We start from the raw sequence: 16,714 nt of genomic DNA on the forward strand, positions 1-16,714 counted from the left end.
TGGACTTTTGTTTAGGTGGTGTCAACAGATATGTCTTTCCCTTTTGAAGAGGTGCTCCAGGGATTAGGTTTATTGTACAGTCAAAAGAACGATGTTGGGGTAGAACCTCTGCTTTTTTCTTGCACAACACATCTGCAAAGGTGTGGTATTTTTGAAGCACGTTCGTTTGGAGGTATAGTTACAGAAGCCAGTAGACTGTGAGATAGTCTTTTGGGATGATGTATACCAGTGTTTCTCAACTCCAGTCCTCATGGACCCCCAACAGGTCATGTTTTCAGGATTTCCATTATTTTGCACAGGTGATTTGATCAGTTTCACTGCCTTAGTAATTACCACAGCTGTTTCATCTGAGGGAAATCCTGAAAACATGACCTGTTGGGGGTCCATGAGGACTGGAGTTGAGAAACACTGATGTATACAGTTTTGTTGACAATACGACCCCTAGGAGGTTAAATCTCCATTAACCCAGTCAAAAGAAGGGTTCTGTTTTTTGCAAGCACAGATACCCAAGGATAACAGGCAGAAAGGTAGAGTCAATCAGGGATAGGATCATTTCCTCCTTGCAGAGTGCTCAAAACCTGAAAGGTGACTGTAGTGGGCTCCCTGGACGGGAAAGGGATAAAGGCTAAGCTGATTGCAGATTGACTGCAGCTGGAAGGCAGGTAGAGCTAACGAGTCCAAGGGGCAGCAACGGTAAGCAGAATACATGCTGCAGGGACTCAGATCTTCTTGTGGTGAATAGATGTGCAGCACAAAAACCAGAAAAATCCAGGTACAAAGCGACAGATGACAATGACATCCAAGAAATAGAAGATCTTGCTTCTGCCCTTAGGCACAAGGGTTCTAAATAAACCAAAAGATGGTTTTATTGGGAGGAAATTTAAATTCTCATCCAAATACAAACAAGTGTTTTGAGCCTTTGTCACACCTCCCCATTTCTGGGAAAATATTATGACTGGTACATAGTGAACCGTTACTGATGCTGGGCCCCATCAAATTACTCTCTGCTCTTTGGGTCATGCATGAGGGGTTAGGAGAGAGAGAGGGAATACATATTTCCCTCTTACCCAAGTCCTTCTATCCCTCTCAGTCCTTTTTTTTACCTTCTACTGTATGTACCCTTTACCACCTCTAGGTTTCTTTGGTTCTGTGTTCCCCTGGATTGGAGTATATACTTCCCTTTCCTTACAGTCCCCTCTTCCCTGGCTCTACCTTCCCCTGACTCCCTGCCAAGTCATAAGTATTCCTTGAGACGATTTTCAAAATCAGAATTTTGAGAGTTTTCCTGAATATTTCATGCCAACATTTTTTTCTTTCTCCTATCATGTCACAGTGCAATGTTTTGTATGCTCCTTGCGAATAGAGAGAATGTCAGATTTGTATTTTATAATGCATCCGAATGTGTATGAAAAATGTGAATTTGTTGGGCTGGATACCTTCATGAGTATCTCTTGTTATTGTGAACTTCTCTTATAAAAAAAAAAAATAGAAATGCAAGGCAAAATGTTTTTGTGTATATACTGTGTATATATATATATATATATATATATATACCCTGTTCCAAATGATTATGCAAATTCTATTTAAGTGTCACAAAGATTAAATATTTTGTTTTTCAGTTTAACTCATGGATGGCATTGTGTGTCAGGGCACTTTTGATCACTGAAAACAATCTCGGACACCTGTGATAATTAGATTGGCCGGTAAGCCCAATTTAAGGAAAAACTACTAAAGGAGGGTGTTCCACATTATTAAGCAGAGCACCATTTTCAAGCAATATGGGGAAGAAAAAGGATCTCTCTGCTGCTGAAAAGAGTGAAATAGTTCAATGCCTTGGACGTGGTATGAAAACATTAGATATTTTATGAAAACTTAAGCGTGATCATCGCACTATTAAGAGATTTGTGGCTGATTCAGAGCACATACGGGTTAGTGCAGATAAAGGCACATTGAGGAAGATTTCTTCCAGATCCATGCATCGGATCAAGAGAGCAGCTGCTAAAATACCATTACATAGCAGCAAACAGATATTTGAAGCTGCTGGTGCCTCTGGAGTCCCACGGACATCAAGGTGTAGAGTCCTCCAGAGTCTTGCAACTGTGCATAAACCTTCTATTCAGCCACCACTAACCAATGCTCACAAGCAGAAACGGCTGCATTGGGCAGAAAAATACATGAAGACTAATTTTCAAACAGTCCTGTTCGCTGATGAGTGCCCGTCAACGGGACTTGGAAAGAACATACCAATCACAATTCTTAACCTTTCAGGCTCATCCCACTCTGTATAATAAAACTCAGCTCGATAAGACCAAAGTGGAACTAGGTTTGCAATTAACAGAAGGAGCCGAAAAAGCACTCAGAAGATCCCACTATAATTATTATATGAAAGCTAACAAACCTGACACTTTATTGGCTTTATGCCTCCGACAGCTAGACAGAGAGGAAACCTATCTGTTTGAAATTGGCTAAAGATGTTTATACGAGTGACCCTATCAAGGTCCTCCATCAGTTTCAAACTCGTCTTTCTCACTTATATGCTGATCGCACAACATTTTCTTCTATTCAAGCTGACACTCTTTTTGCTAATATGCCACTGCCATCCCTGAAAGCGAATCACCGTTTGTCAATTGACTGCTCGATATCTACTGAAGAAGTACTGCAGGCCATTAAATCCTTAAAAACGAAAAAAAATGCCCTGGACCAGATGGTCTACCTGCCTTTATTATAAAAAATTTCCAGACTTTTTAACTTTGCTTATGACTAATTCATTTAATGCGCTACTCAGTCCTTCAGCTTCAGCAGCAGTCCTTCAGACCAGAAACACTCACAGTAATCATCGCCATGATCCCTAAGCCTAACTCAGACATAACTATATGGTCTAATTATAGACCGATATAACTACTTAATTTAGATGTCAAGATCTTGGCCAAGATCCTGTCTTTCCAATTGAACCCTTTTATTGGTACCCTAGTTCAGAAAGACCAAGTAGGTTTCATCCCGCAGACGCAGCTGATAACATGCACTGTGCTTCCCTCTTGGCTTATGTGGTACATCACCATCACCTACCTGCCTACTTTTTATCTCTAGATGTGCATAAAGCATTCGATACACTGTCATGGTTGTACTTGCACTCTGTATTAGAAAAATGGGGCTTTGGTCCCAATTTCTTATGGGTCTTATCTCTCTACTCACACCCTCAAGCATATATTAAATATGCTGGATACAAGTCTAATCGCTTCAATATCTCACGAGGAACTAGACAGAGCTGCCCCCTATCGCCACTTTTATTTGCACTCACTATAGAACCACTGGCTGTGCTGATTTGCATGAATCCCAATATCCAAAGCATTGAAGTGGCTGGTTATCAACACAAATTATGTCTGTTTGCAGAGGATATCCTATTGTTTCTTACTGCACCTCTCATAACTACGCCTAACTTATTCCATACCTTGGAGCATTTTACCCTGGTGTTGGGTTTGGAAGGGAAACAACAAAAGTCAAAGGCCTTAAATCTTACTCTCCCCTCCTCAACCCTTGCACAACTACTATCTGCACTTTCGTTTAAATGGGTGTCAAATTGACTTCCCATCCTTCTACTTTATGTCAAGCAAATTACCTGGCGATGCTAACCCATCTAACCACATTAATTTCCAGATGGTCCCCATTTATAAGTCTCTTGGCTAGGTCACGTAATAGCAGTTAACATGATTCTACTCGTTAAAATATTATACCTGTTTAAAGTTCTGGCCGTTACGGTTCCCTCACATTACTTGAGAATACTACAATGCCAGGTTAACTCTTACAGTGAGGAACAGAAGTATTTGAACACCTTGCGATTTTGCAAGTTCTCCCACTTAGGAATCATGGAGGGGTCTGAAATTTACATTGTAGGTGCATTCCCACTCTGAGAGACAGAATTAAAAAAAAAAAATCAGGAAATCACATTGTATGATTTTTAAAGAATTTATTTGTCTTGCACTGCGGAACATAAATATTATGTTCTACATAAAAATCGCAGGGTGTTCAAATACTTCTGTTCCTTGCTGTATATTAGGGGTCAGGTCAAACCGATTTTGCCTAAGGAGGTTCTTATGCGTTCAAACCTCAATGGTGGCTTAGGGCTACCTAATTTTTTTAAATACTATCAGGCCGCTCAGTTAGCCTATCTAGCCCAATACCACACTGTGAAGGAGGCCCCACTCTGGCTAAGCCTGGAAGTGGCAGAATGTGATCCACTAGTAGTGGACAACCTCCTTTAGCTTCACCCCAAGGAACATAGACTAGTTACGAACCCCATTACATTACACTACTTGTCAATATGGGACTTATTAAAAACCTTTTGTAGCCTACAATCACCGCATATCCACCTCTTATCTTTCCTCCATAATCAAGCTTTTTATCCAGGTACTGTGTCCCCGGCCTACTTCCATATATGGAGTTTCTTTGGGTCTTACCCTTAGGCCATCTAGTCATGAACACCTCTTTTTATTCTTTTGTTTCATTGCAAGAACAATTTCAAGTTCCATCTTCGGAAGTTTTTCAATATCTCCAAATTAAACATTTCTTCTCCACATGCATCAAGGGTTGGACAGATCTGCAGACTCAAATCTTCTATGAACGTATTTGTTCCACAGACCCCAGGGCACCATACCTGATCTCCAAAATCTACACTCATTTACTTTCTATCACAAAACTGTCACTACCAAATTATGCCTCCTGGTGGGCTGCTGACATTGATACTCAGCTAGAACCAAAAGATTGGTCTGAAATCTGAGGAAATACAAAAATCATCTTCCATTAACATATTAGCTTTGGAAACTAATAATAAAGTATTAACCTGATGGTACTTAGTTCCGGCTAGGATAGCTAAAATTTTGCCCTTGTACCCATCATATTGTTTTAGGGTTTGCTCTGATGAAGGTACACACCTGCACATATGGTGGACCTGCCTGGCAGTTCTCTCATTCTGGACTGAAGTATTTGGCATGCTTTTGCTCCTGTTGCACACACAATTTACACCTGACCCAACCATAGCATGTCCCCAGGACCTGATGATGGTACAATTTAAGTTATTATTATACATCACTACTGCTTCAAAGGAAACTATTGCTAGATCATGGAAGAAACCCTCCTTGTGTATTCTCGAGGTGAAGCACAGAATAACACAATCCATGATTCATAGCAATTGAGGCCATGATCTTGGATCATATTCCAAAACACCTAAAAGTTTGGAAACCTTGGATAGACAACTTTTTGCTACCTAATTTTGATCACTCTGTTAGAACCCTGATTGACACAAGCAGAGCGTGCAGACTCCTCTGCTGGTTTCATGGATGTTGATAGCTTTTGGAAACCTCCAAACACCCCCTCTCCTAACCTTTCCTCTTTTCTCTTCACCTCTTTCTTACCAGTTCATTTTTTTTCTCTCCTTCCTTCTTTCCTTTCCTTCTTTGATTGCATTTTCCGTTCACAATAAGATGTGTTACAAATCACTCTGATTAGGACGCCTTGGAGCTTTGTGTGCCTCATGCTCCCTGTGTGACAGGGTACCTAAGAATGTTCTATTAGTTATTACTTACTCTGTGATGTTTTCTTATGCAATCAATCCTTTATTGTACTCATTACATTTTCAAAATGTTGCCACTTATGACAACAGAATTTTACAAACCAACGTTTATTGTTATATTTATTTTTGTTTATTTATTTATATTTGTGATCTGTAAACCTACGTGTTTCTCTAATAAATATATTGAACAAGAAAGATTTCTCCTCTATTCCTGCTCTGGTAATATACAGTAACTAGAAGATTTTACCTCATTCAGAGGGAGTGAATTCTCTCAGTAGGTAAAAAAAAAAATAAAACCTGGCAGGGGTTCTAATCCTTCCCTGTTTATTGCCATTAGCTTAGAGTCAGGAAAACGTTTAGGTGTGAACATTGTTGTAGCTCTGGGGAAAGTGCTCATGAAACGAAAATGAAGTTAAACTAAAAAAAATGCTTGTACCTTGATCTTCGCTGCTATTCATTTTTGAAGCCTTTCTGCGAAAGTACAACTTCAGTTCAGTTGTGTGATGTCTGGATTCTTCAGTAACTGTGATAATCCAGATAGTCAGATTTAACGTCAACATCAACATCAGAAAGCACCTGAGAAGATAAACAGTATAATGATATAAGAGGGCCAACTTGAAAAATCATAAAGCTCAGATAAAGTTTTATAGGCAGAAACAATAACATTCTTGCCCATGCTTGGGTGGAGTATCTGATATTTAGGGTTCTATTAGTGGTAATTATGTGATGTAGTGGAACACCTACAATGTACAATATGCAAGAATAGCATTTTTTTAACAGGTTTTTCGTTTGTGAATGAGAACTTTGATATATTTTAGTCTACAATTGTAATATTTTAAGATACCTAAAAAACAAATATATACTTGCAGAAGTCTGACATTGCACTCCTGATCCACTGATACACTGCACCAAACTACATAATACTAAAGTACCATGAGATTTGGTGGCCACAAACGCACTGCCTTGTAATCTGCATACAGATTACAAGGGCAGTGCAGTCACCTCTAATGTGGAAAATGCGCATAGAACGTGCCTGTTGTGAATCGGCCCTGAGGCAGAGAAAGGCAAATGGTGTGAAGATGGGTGCATCCCCTAACATCCCAGCATCTAACTAGGGGATATTTTTTTCCTGATGTATGAGGAAATCAGAACCTATCCTGATAAATTTTACAACTTTACCAGAATATCAGTGTCCACCATTGACAGCTTACTATTGTTAAACCATGTTGGAGATTTACTAAAACCGATGTACTCAAAATCTGGTGCAGATGTACATGGTAGTCAATCAACTTTTAACTTCAGCTTGTTCAATTAAGCTTTGACAATAAAACTTGGAAGCTGATTGGTTTCTATGCTGAGATGCACCAGATTTTACACTCTCCAGTTTTAATAAATAACCCCAAAGTCTGCAAAGAATGAAAACCAACATGAGAAGTAATACCAGCATTTCAGCTCAAGTTTGTATTTACACACAAAAATACACATCTGAATAAGGAGTGATTCATCACCCCACTACCCAAAAAGCCCCTGTATCCAATCAGATGCAGGTACTGTTCGGTATTCTGCCTGCTTTTTAGCATGGATGTGGGAATCAAGTGATTAAGGAGTAGGAATACTTGTGCATTCTCTGAATGCCAAATGCTTTCCTGCAGGTAAGAAGCAGGTATGCAGTAAGTGCTAATTAAATTTATGAAGGAGATGGGAACTCTGTACCAATGTGAGGGTATCTTATATCAAATTCAACTTAATACTTTATCATCATAGGTATGAGCACTCCACAATGACATGTTTTGTTCATATAGCATGCCAGAGTGGACTCTGCTTAACCCCTTGCTTGGTCTACTGCTCCCCTATGCCTGCTTGTTTCATTACATTACAATAATTCCACAGGCCGGTTGGCACATGAGATCTCCCAGTCAGAGAATTGCATGCGTAGTTTCATTGTGGAGTGCTCACACCTGTGATCGTCAAGTCTGATACAAAAGCATCCAAGGTCCAAGCAGCTTTGTCCGAAACGCGTAGACCCAGGATAGTTCACTATCATCCATCCTAAACATGGTTGACCACTTATCAGCACACAAATTCAGGTCCCAACCCTTACAACCTTGGCAAACATATAACACCAGAAGTCTGAAAAAATGCAGCTGTGCTCAAGTGCCTGTGGCGTAAGACTAGGTCTCAGAAAGATTTCAACCAATATAGATATGCCCTTCAAAAATACTATTCTGCCTCCACACTGCCTTCACCCATTACCTCAAACACTGCTCAGAAGATTGCCAATTACTTAAAAATAGGATTGACTCCTTGAGTGTCTAGTCTACAACTATGAGAGCATCTCACTCAAAATAACCTTCTTGATCCCCTTCATTCTGCATTTTGCTTACAACACTCCACAGAAACAGCTTCCTAAAACCCACAAACAATCTACAAACGGCCAAAACCAATGTAAACTATTCTGTACTTATACTCCTGGACCTTTCTGCTGCCTTTGGTATAGTGGACCACCCCCTCCTTCTCAAAAAACTCCACTCCATTGGTCTCCGTGACTGCACTCTTTACTGGCTCTCATCCTACCTATCTCACCGCACCTTCAGCATCAATTATAATCTCACTTCTCTCACTCACTCACCTCTTATCCTCTTCCTTTCTCCATCAGGGTCTCCCAAGGTTCTATTCTTGTACCTCTCCTATTCGTGATATACACCTCCTCCCTGGGTCAGTTGATAGCCTTCCATGGCTTCCAATACCATTTCTACGCTGACAACACCCAAATCTATCTCTCTACCCCAGAGCTCACTCCATCAGTCTCCACACGCATCATTTATCTACTAACCGACATATCATCCTGGATGTCACACCACTTCCTTAAACTCAGTCTATCCAAAACCAACCTCATAATATTTCCTCCCCCATGTGCCTCTTCCTTGAATTCTCTGTCAAGACTGAAGGCACAACTATATAACCCGCCCCTGCATGCTAAGGTGCTAGGTGTTATCAAGGACTCTGAACTATACTTTTGGTCCCACATCCAATCACTGCCCAAAGCTTGCTACCTTAATCTAACCAATGACACCACAAAGCTTCTAATTCACTGCTTGATCATCTCTTGCCTTGACTTCTGGAACTCCCTCCTCATTGGATTACCTTTACATAAGCTATCCCCTCTTCATTCCAACATGAATGCTGCTGCCAGACTCATCCACCTTACCAGCGATTCAGCATCTGCTACTCTTCTCTGCCAATCCCTCTACTGGCTTCCACTCTCCCAACGAATTCAATTCAAAATACTAACAGCAACTTACAAAGCCATCCACAACTCTGCCTCCAGCTACATCACTACCCTAATTCTCAAAATACCAACCAAATGATTCTTTTCATTGCTCCCAAGACCTTCTGCGCTCTAGTTCCCTTGTCACTTCCTCCCATGCTGCCTTCAGGACTTTTCCTGAGTCTCTCTCATCCTATCAAACTCCATACACCAATCTGTCTAACTGTCTCCTACTCTGTGTACATTTAGATGATCCCTGAAGACCCATCTCTTTAGACAAGCCTTTCCTGCCCCACCTAATATCTGTACTGTATTTTCTCCATCAGCTCATCCCCTACATTTATTACCTTTTGTATCAATTGACCCTTCCATCTTGATTGTAAGCTCTAACAAGTATGGCCCTCTGTTTCCTCCTGTATTTCATTGGTTTGTAATTAAACCGTCTGCCCTCACATGGTAAAATGCTGCACAAACTATTAACTCTATATAAATCTTGTATTATGATAATAGTGATAATATTTGATATTTAAAATGCTACTAGCCTCATTTGTTTCAAAGGAAACAGAGGTGCCAAGGTGCCGGATCAGTAAAAGTATCAAAATTTATTGTACAAATTATATCCAAACTTACACTGAGGCAAGCTAAGAGCAGCTTCAAGGTAGACGGTGATTATCCACAGCACAGCACCAAGGACCAACAGACAGATCAATGAGCTGGGTGATGGAGAGTTGGACCTGCCAGGAGATCATGCCATGTGTTTATATTTGAAACACATTTTACATATAAAATGTGTTTATATATGAAATGCACAGTTTTACACCTGGTGTTCTTCGGGCACGGTCGATGACAGATCTGTGTACCAGCCCCGTTGCCAGTACCATGTGACCTGCTGTGACCAGTTGTAAACAAAGGATGGCTACCTACATGTCATCCATTGTATACAAGTGTGTCTAGTTGTGAAAGGTCACAGTAATCACATGCACAGGCTGGGCCAATCACAGCCCATCTGTGTCATGTGATTAACCATGGCCAATCACAGCTAATCACAACAAAAAATGCTTGCTTATAGCAAAGAAATTCTTTGCTATAAGCAATCAAATTGTGTAAAAAAAAAAAAATACTGATCACTTCCCCAGTGTAGTACAATGTTACCATGGTAACATTGTACTACTTTGGTCATAGTGTAATATGAAAAAAATCTTAAAAAAGAGAGAAAATGTAATAAAAAATAAAAAAAATAAAAAAATTGAAAAAAATTATAAAATTTCTATTTTTCCATACTGTCACCAGTCAGTGTCCCTGATCACTGCCACACCAGTTATATGATGATGCTGTACTGCACTGGTGACAGTATGTAAAAAAAAAAATTGTGAAAATATTTTTTTTAATTTCTTCATTTTCCAAAAAATTATGACAAAATTACAACTTCAAAAAACTCGCCATGCCTCTTATGAAATACGTCAGACTGTCTACTTTGCAAAAAGGGGTCATTTGGGGGATATCTGACATTTCTGGGCCTCAAGAAATTAGATTGACTGTCAGTACTTCAGGATTGATCAATGTTCAGATATATCCCAAAGTTTGTGAACTCTATAAGTTTCCTACAGACTAAATAATAAATACTGATTTGGGTTATTTTCACCAAAGACATGTAGTAAAATACATCTTGGCCTAGATTTATGAAGAACAATTATTTATTTGCAAACTTTTATAACAGAAACAAAGAAACATTTTTTTTTCTGTCTTTTTTTGTTAATTTAGCAAAAAATAAAAACCCCAGTGGTGATTAAATTCCACCAAAAGAAAGCTCTAGTTGTGCAAACAAAATTATAAAAATTTAGATTGGGTACAGTGTTGCATGACCACGCAATTGTCATTCAAAATGTGAGAGCGCTGAAACCTGAAAATTGGCCTGGGCAGGAAGGGGGTAAAAGTGCCTGGTATTGAAGGGGAACTCCATGACGAAATGTAAAAAGAATGGCGTGGAGTCCAACCCCAAAATTCATACCAAACCCTTATCTGAGCATGCAGCAGGCCACGAAACCATACCGGGCCAAAACCCTGGGGGGGGGGGGTGCTTTGGGGGAAGGGGACTCCCTCCCTCTACAGCACCTTGTCTTCAGGTTTATGAGGACAAGGGCCTCCTCCCCACAACCCAGGCCCAGTGGTTTTAGGGGTGTGCGGGGGGTGACTTTTCAGAATCTGGAAGCCCCCTTTAACAAGATTCTGGTCCCCATGTGAATGAGTAGGGGTACAATCATGGCTGAATCGCTCTGCTTTTTTAGGTGCCATTGAAATTAATAGCACCTGAACATGCTGATGTGTGATTTAACGTTTTAACACCAACACAAATACAATACTTAAAAAGGGGTCAAAATCTTTGCCAAGTAATTATAGACCTTTTAATATAACTTCTATAGTTGGGAAGATACTGGAGAGTTTAATAAAAGACCACATAGATGAGTTCTTGCTGGAAAAAAAATATTTTAAGCAACAGACAGCATGGATTCATGAAAGATTTGTCAAACAAATCTGATTTCTTTTTATGAGGAGGTGAGCAAAACGTTGGACAGAGGGGTGGCGGTGGACGTGGTTTACTTGGATTTTGCAAAAGCGTTTGACACAGTTTCCCACACACGGCTAATGTGTAAGATAAAGTCTACAGGCTTGGAAAAATCTGTATGTAAATGGATAGAAAACTGGCTAAAAGATCATATTCAGAGAGTAGTGGTTAATGATTCATACTCTGAATGGCCTAGGATTGTCAGTGGTGTACCCCAAGGTTCAGTGTTGGGACCCTTACTATTTAATATATTTATAAATGATATAGGGCCTGGAATTATGAATCCCATTTCAGTCTTTGCAGATGACACCAAGCTGTGCAGTGGAATAACGTCCTTACAGGATGTCTCCAATTTACAAGCCGACCTCAATGCACTGTTTAATTGGGCAACTATGTGGCAAATGAGGTTTAATGTTGATAAATGTAAGGTTATGCACTTGGGGGCTAAGAATATGCATGCATCATACATACTAGGGGGGTACAACTGGGGGAATCAATGGTGGAGAAGGATCTGGGAGTTCTGGTAGATCACAAGATTAATAATGACATGCCATGCCAAGCTGCGTTTTCTAAAGCGAGCAAAATCCTCTCTTGTATTAAAAAAGGTATAGACTCCAGAGAGAGAGATATCATTTTACCCTGGTACAAATCATTAGTAAGACCTCATCTGGAATATGCAGTTCAGTTTTGGGCACCAATTCACAAAAAGAACATTGGGGAACTAGAGAAAGTACAGAGAAGGGCAACCAAACTGATACGAGGCATGGAGGAGCTCAGCTATGAGGAAAGATTAGAGGAACTGAATTTATTCTCTCTTGAGAAGAGGAGATTAAGGGGGATATGATCAACATGTATAAATACATCAGTGGTTCATATAGTGAACTCGGTGTAGAGCTATTCACCCTGAGGTCATCACAGAAGACAAGGGGGTACACTTTACGTCTGGAGGAAAAGGAATTTAATCTCCAAACATGGAAAGGTTTCTTCACAGTGAGAGATGTGAAAATGTGGAATAGACTCCCTCAAGAGTTGGTTCTGGCCAGCTCCGTGGATTGCTTTAGAAAAGGCCTGGATTGTTTCCTAGATACACAGAATATAACTGGATACTAACATTTATAGGTAAAGTTGATCCAGGGAATATCTGATTGGCTCTTGGGGGATTGGGAAATAATTTTTTTCCCCTGCAGGAGCAAATTGGATCATATTTTGCTGGGTTTTTTACCTTCCTCTGGATCAACTGTGGGTATGGGATTATAACTTTTTTTTTTGTTAATGGTTGAACTGGATGGACTTTTGTCTTTTTTCAGCCAGACTAACTATGTAACTATGTAACAACGTGTTTTGAAACCAAGGGCAGGATCATGACAATTCTGCTCACAATTAGAAATGCCTATATCTGAACGGAGCCTCATAGACAGCAAGTGACTGAAAGACATGAACAGCTCAGAAGTGAGTTGCAAAAAATATATAAACAGTATTTTATATATTGTTTTAAAAAATTGGTAATTTTACATGACACATGGCACTTTAGCAAACTAAACATTATCAGAGTTCATTAGGGTTCAGATCTACTCCAACCCTTTGAACAAAAAAAGCCCAGCATTAATTCTATATCATGCAATTATCACACGCACATCCGTCTCTCAGCGCTTCAACAGAAATTCCTTCAGAATTCAAAGGGACAGTGTAGTTATTATTATTATACAGTATTTATATAGCGACAACAGTTTGCTCAGAGCTGTACATTACAATGGGAGACAGTACACGAGACAGTACAGTAACAATACAATTCAATACACGAGGGGTTTGAGGGCCCTGCTCCTTGGAGCTTACAATCTAGGAGGGAGGGGATAGGGGGAAATAGCTGTGGGGGATGAAGTGGTAGGAAGAGTGGGGGAGATCGGCAATTAGCTGAGGGTGTGCTAGGCTTCCCTGAAGAGATGGGTTTTCAGGGTGCGCCTAAAGGAGAGGAGAGTGGGTGATAGTCTGATGGATTGGGGTAGGGAGTTCCAGAGGATGGGGAAAGCCCTGGAGAAGTCCTGGAGAAGGGCATGGGAGGAGGATACCAGGGAACTAGAGAGTAGGAGGTCTTGTGAGGAGTGGAGAGTACATTTTGGGTGGTATTTGGATATCAGGACGGTGATGTTGTTTGGGGCAGTGTTATGGACAGCTTTGTACGTCAATGTGAGCATTTTGAGTTTTATCTGTTGGGCAATCGGAAACCAGTGGAGGGATTGGCAGAGGGGGGTGGCGGATACAAAGTGGTTAGTAAAGTGGATGAGTCTGGCCGCAGTGTTCAGGATAGACTGAAGCGGGGCTGGCCTGTGGTGAGGTAAGCCGGTGAGGAGGGAGTTACAGTAGTCGAGTCGTGATATGATAAGGGAGTGAATGAGTTGCTTAGTAGTTTCTGGGGTTAGGAACGGACGTATTTTGTAGATGTTGCGGAGGTGGAGTCTACATGAGTTTGTCAGTGATTGGACCTGGGGCTGGAAGGACAGATTGGAGTCTAGGATGACACCTAGTACATAGGTGAGCAGAGAGAGACACACATGTGAAGGAATCAAGAGCAGCATGGAAGTAAGAGTAAACACACAAAAGGCTGCAAGCTAACTACAGAGGGGTAGAGAGATAGATTTGCGTGTCATCGGCATAGAGATGGTAGTTGAAGCTGTGAGAGTGTATTAGTTGGCCAAGGAAGGAGGTGTAGATGGAGAAGAGAAGGGGTCCAAGGACAGAACCTTGGGGGACCCCAACAGAGAGGGGGAGTGAGGGGGAGGTGGCAGCGTTATAGGTAACACTGAAGGAGCGCTGTGATAGGAAGGAGAGAGCGGAGTCTCTGAGGCCAAGAGAGTGTAGTTTTTTGAGGAGGAGGAGGTGGTCATCCGTGTCGAAAGCCGCGGAGAGGTCAAGGAGTAGGAGCACTGAATAGTGGACATTAGCTTTAGCGGTTAGTAGGTTGTTGGCGAGTTTGAGTAGGGCAGTTTCGGTGGAGTGTAGGGGACGGAAGCCAGACTGTATTGGGTCAAGGAGGTTGTTGTCGGTGAGGTGGGAACTCAGGCCATTATAGACTAAGCACTCAAGGAGTTTGGATGTAAATGGGAGCAGGGAGATGGATCTAAGGTTGTTCAGGTTGGTGGGATCCAGGGAGGGTTTTTTAAGCATGGGAGTGATGTGCGCGTGCTTCAGAGGGGAGGGGAATGCGCCAGTAGAGAGGGAGAGATTAAAGATGAGGTGAGTGAGGGAGCGTAGGATGGAGGAGGAGGGTGACCATAGGAGTTGTGAGGGGACAGGGTCAAGAGGGCAGGTGGTGAGGCGGGCTTCAGAGAAGACCTTAGTGACCTCTTCAGTGGTAGCAAGGTCGAAGGAGTGGAGTGTTGAGGGGGTTTTAGTGTGAGGAATGTTAGGTGGGGTGGAGGTCTGGACAGTGGCGAGGTCGAAAGAGAGGGATGTTGAGAGGGTTATCATGTGAGGGATGCTAGGTGGGGTGGAAGTCTGAGCAGTGGCAATGTCCCTACGAATTGCGTCGATCTTGTTTTTGAAGTGGTTGGCAATCTCGTGGGCGGTGAGTGAGGTACTGGGTGGAGGTGGAGGTGGGGGCGGAGAGAGTAGAGAGTTAAAAGTAGAGAAGTCAATACATATTTGGGAGGAGGCAGCAACTTGTAGAAATGATTCTGTCACTGTAGAATTAAAAAATTAGCCCTGAATGGGTTATCAAAAAACTTGTCACACATTTCAAATGACAGTTTTGGAATTACTTACCTGGTTGTAATTAAATGGATCTGAACACAGTGTTTACAGGAGATCCAAAGAAAACACGTCTATAAGAAAAGCACAGTTTGCTTAGTCAGCATTTTATCATTAATTCAAAAAGTATTAGAAGAGTAAAAAAGGGAATGATTTCCACTTAAAGTGTTACTAAACCCACAACAGTAAAATCAGTCTGTATATACAGTAAATCATGCTTGATATACTCACTGTGGAACCCAAGAGGTTAATCCTCTGCATTGTGTAAAAAGGCCATTTGAGCCTCTCTTCTCTATTCCTCCCTTTTTTCAAGCGACTGCCTCTTATCACGTGATAAGACAGACTGAACCATAGGCATTTTGCACATGCTCAGTTTGGTGTGTATTGCTAGAGATTTTTTTTCTTTCTTGGGAGAATGCATGTGATAAGCACAGGGCCAATCAGCACTGTCCAGGCAGAGGTCAGGGGTTTTTCATCCTCCTAGAGAAGAAACAAAACTCCTCCTACAAGTTTTAGCTATTGGTGGGCTGGACACTGATAGAAGTCACAAGACTGCTCTAACTGCAGATGAGAAAAGGTATGTAGCAGTTTATATTTATTAAAGTAATTGCATTTACATGTTGTGTGTACTGTGGGAGACCGGATATAGTGAATGCAGGGTCCTGGGTTTAGTAACACTGTAAGGGGTTAAAGTATATGTAAAACAACCCATACAGTTTAGAATAGAAATAAAAGGTTAAACATTTGTGTAGAAATCTAAAAAAAAATTACAAACATCTTTTTTTCCCCTTTTTGCCTTCTGTACTCAGCTGCATAAGAGCAGTACACTGATCTTCCCAGTTGAAGGCTGTGCGGGGGGGGGGGGGCATGTCAGGACGTCTGATAGCAAACTGACCACTCCTGTCCAGTGTGGTCAGTTTTTTTTAAAAGGAACGCAGAGGGATTGGCAGGAACACTGGGGGTTTCACACAAAGGAAGCAATACAAAGAGAACAGGATACTTTTTCATACAAGTACATGGTACAGTAGGCACATATCAGGAATATAAAATGTTGGGTTTACATATTCTTTAAGCATACTTTCAAAGTACACTAATCCTTTTTTTCTCCTCCCTCCTGACCTAAACCATTCTTTTTTTCTCCAGATTCATACTTAACAAATATCCAGCATCACTGCCTTCCACAGTGTTTATACCCTTTGTGGTAAACTTTCTTTAGGCTGGCTGCTCAGTAGTTTTCTGTAGACTTCTCTGGGACTGTCTCCTGTGGTCAGAGATACTCAGGAGATGACCTGGGAAGACAGCCTTGTAAAATCTATAGGAATCTCTGTGTAGGTGCAGCACAATGCATCTAGGGAGGGGGTACTTTAGCTCAGGAGAAGAGGCACAAAAAGGATAAGCACATTTTATTGAAATTCATTATTGGCAAAAATTAAAATCTAATAAAAATTTTTAAAAAATGCATCATAAATGATACTGTGATTTAATGAAAACCTGTGAGGATGACTGTTAGCTTTCACATCTAAGGCTCTCTAGCAGAGCAGGAGGCTGCTGGAATCCCAAGAGCAGTGCTAGT

General features: G+C 41.1%; 1 protein-coding gene across 1 annotated transcript in view; it reads right to left on the reverse strand.

The window, feature by feature from the left end:
- Positions 1–16,714, reverse strand: part of LOC149444130 (proton channel OTOP2-like) — a 99,681-nt gene that overhangs the window by 39,422 nt on the left and 43,545 nt on the right. Inside the window, exons 3-4 of the mRNA XM_089654886.1 lie at positions 15,157–15,215; positions 6,003–6,142 (exon numbers count right to left, since the gene is read on the reverse strand). Coding sequence (XP_089511012.1) covers positions 6,003–6,142; positions 15,157–15,215 — 199 coding nt within the window. The remainder of the gene's footprint in view (positions 1–6,002; positions 6,143–15,156; positions 15,216–16,714) is intronic.

The sequence above is a fragment of the Staurois parvus genome, unplaced genomic scaffold (assembly GCF_062004578.1).
Source record: "Staurois parvus isolate SC_StPar_1 unplaced genomic scaffold, SC_StPar_1.0 ptg000813l, whole genome shotgun sequence".
Taxonomy (NCBI): domain Eukaryota; kingdom Metazoa; phylum Chordata; class Amphibia; order Anura; family Ranidae; genus Staurois; species Staurois parvus.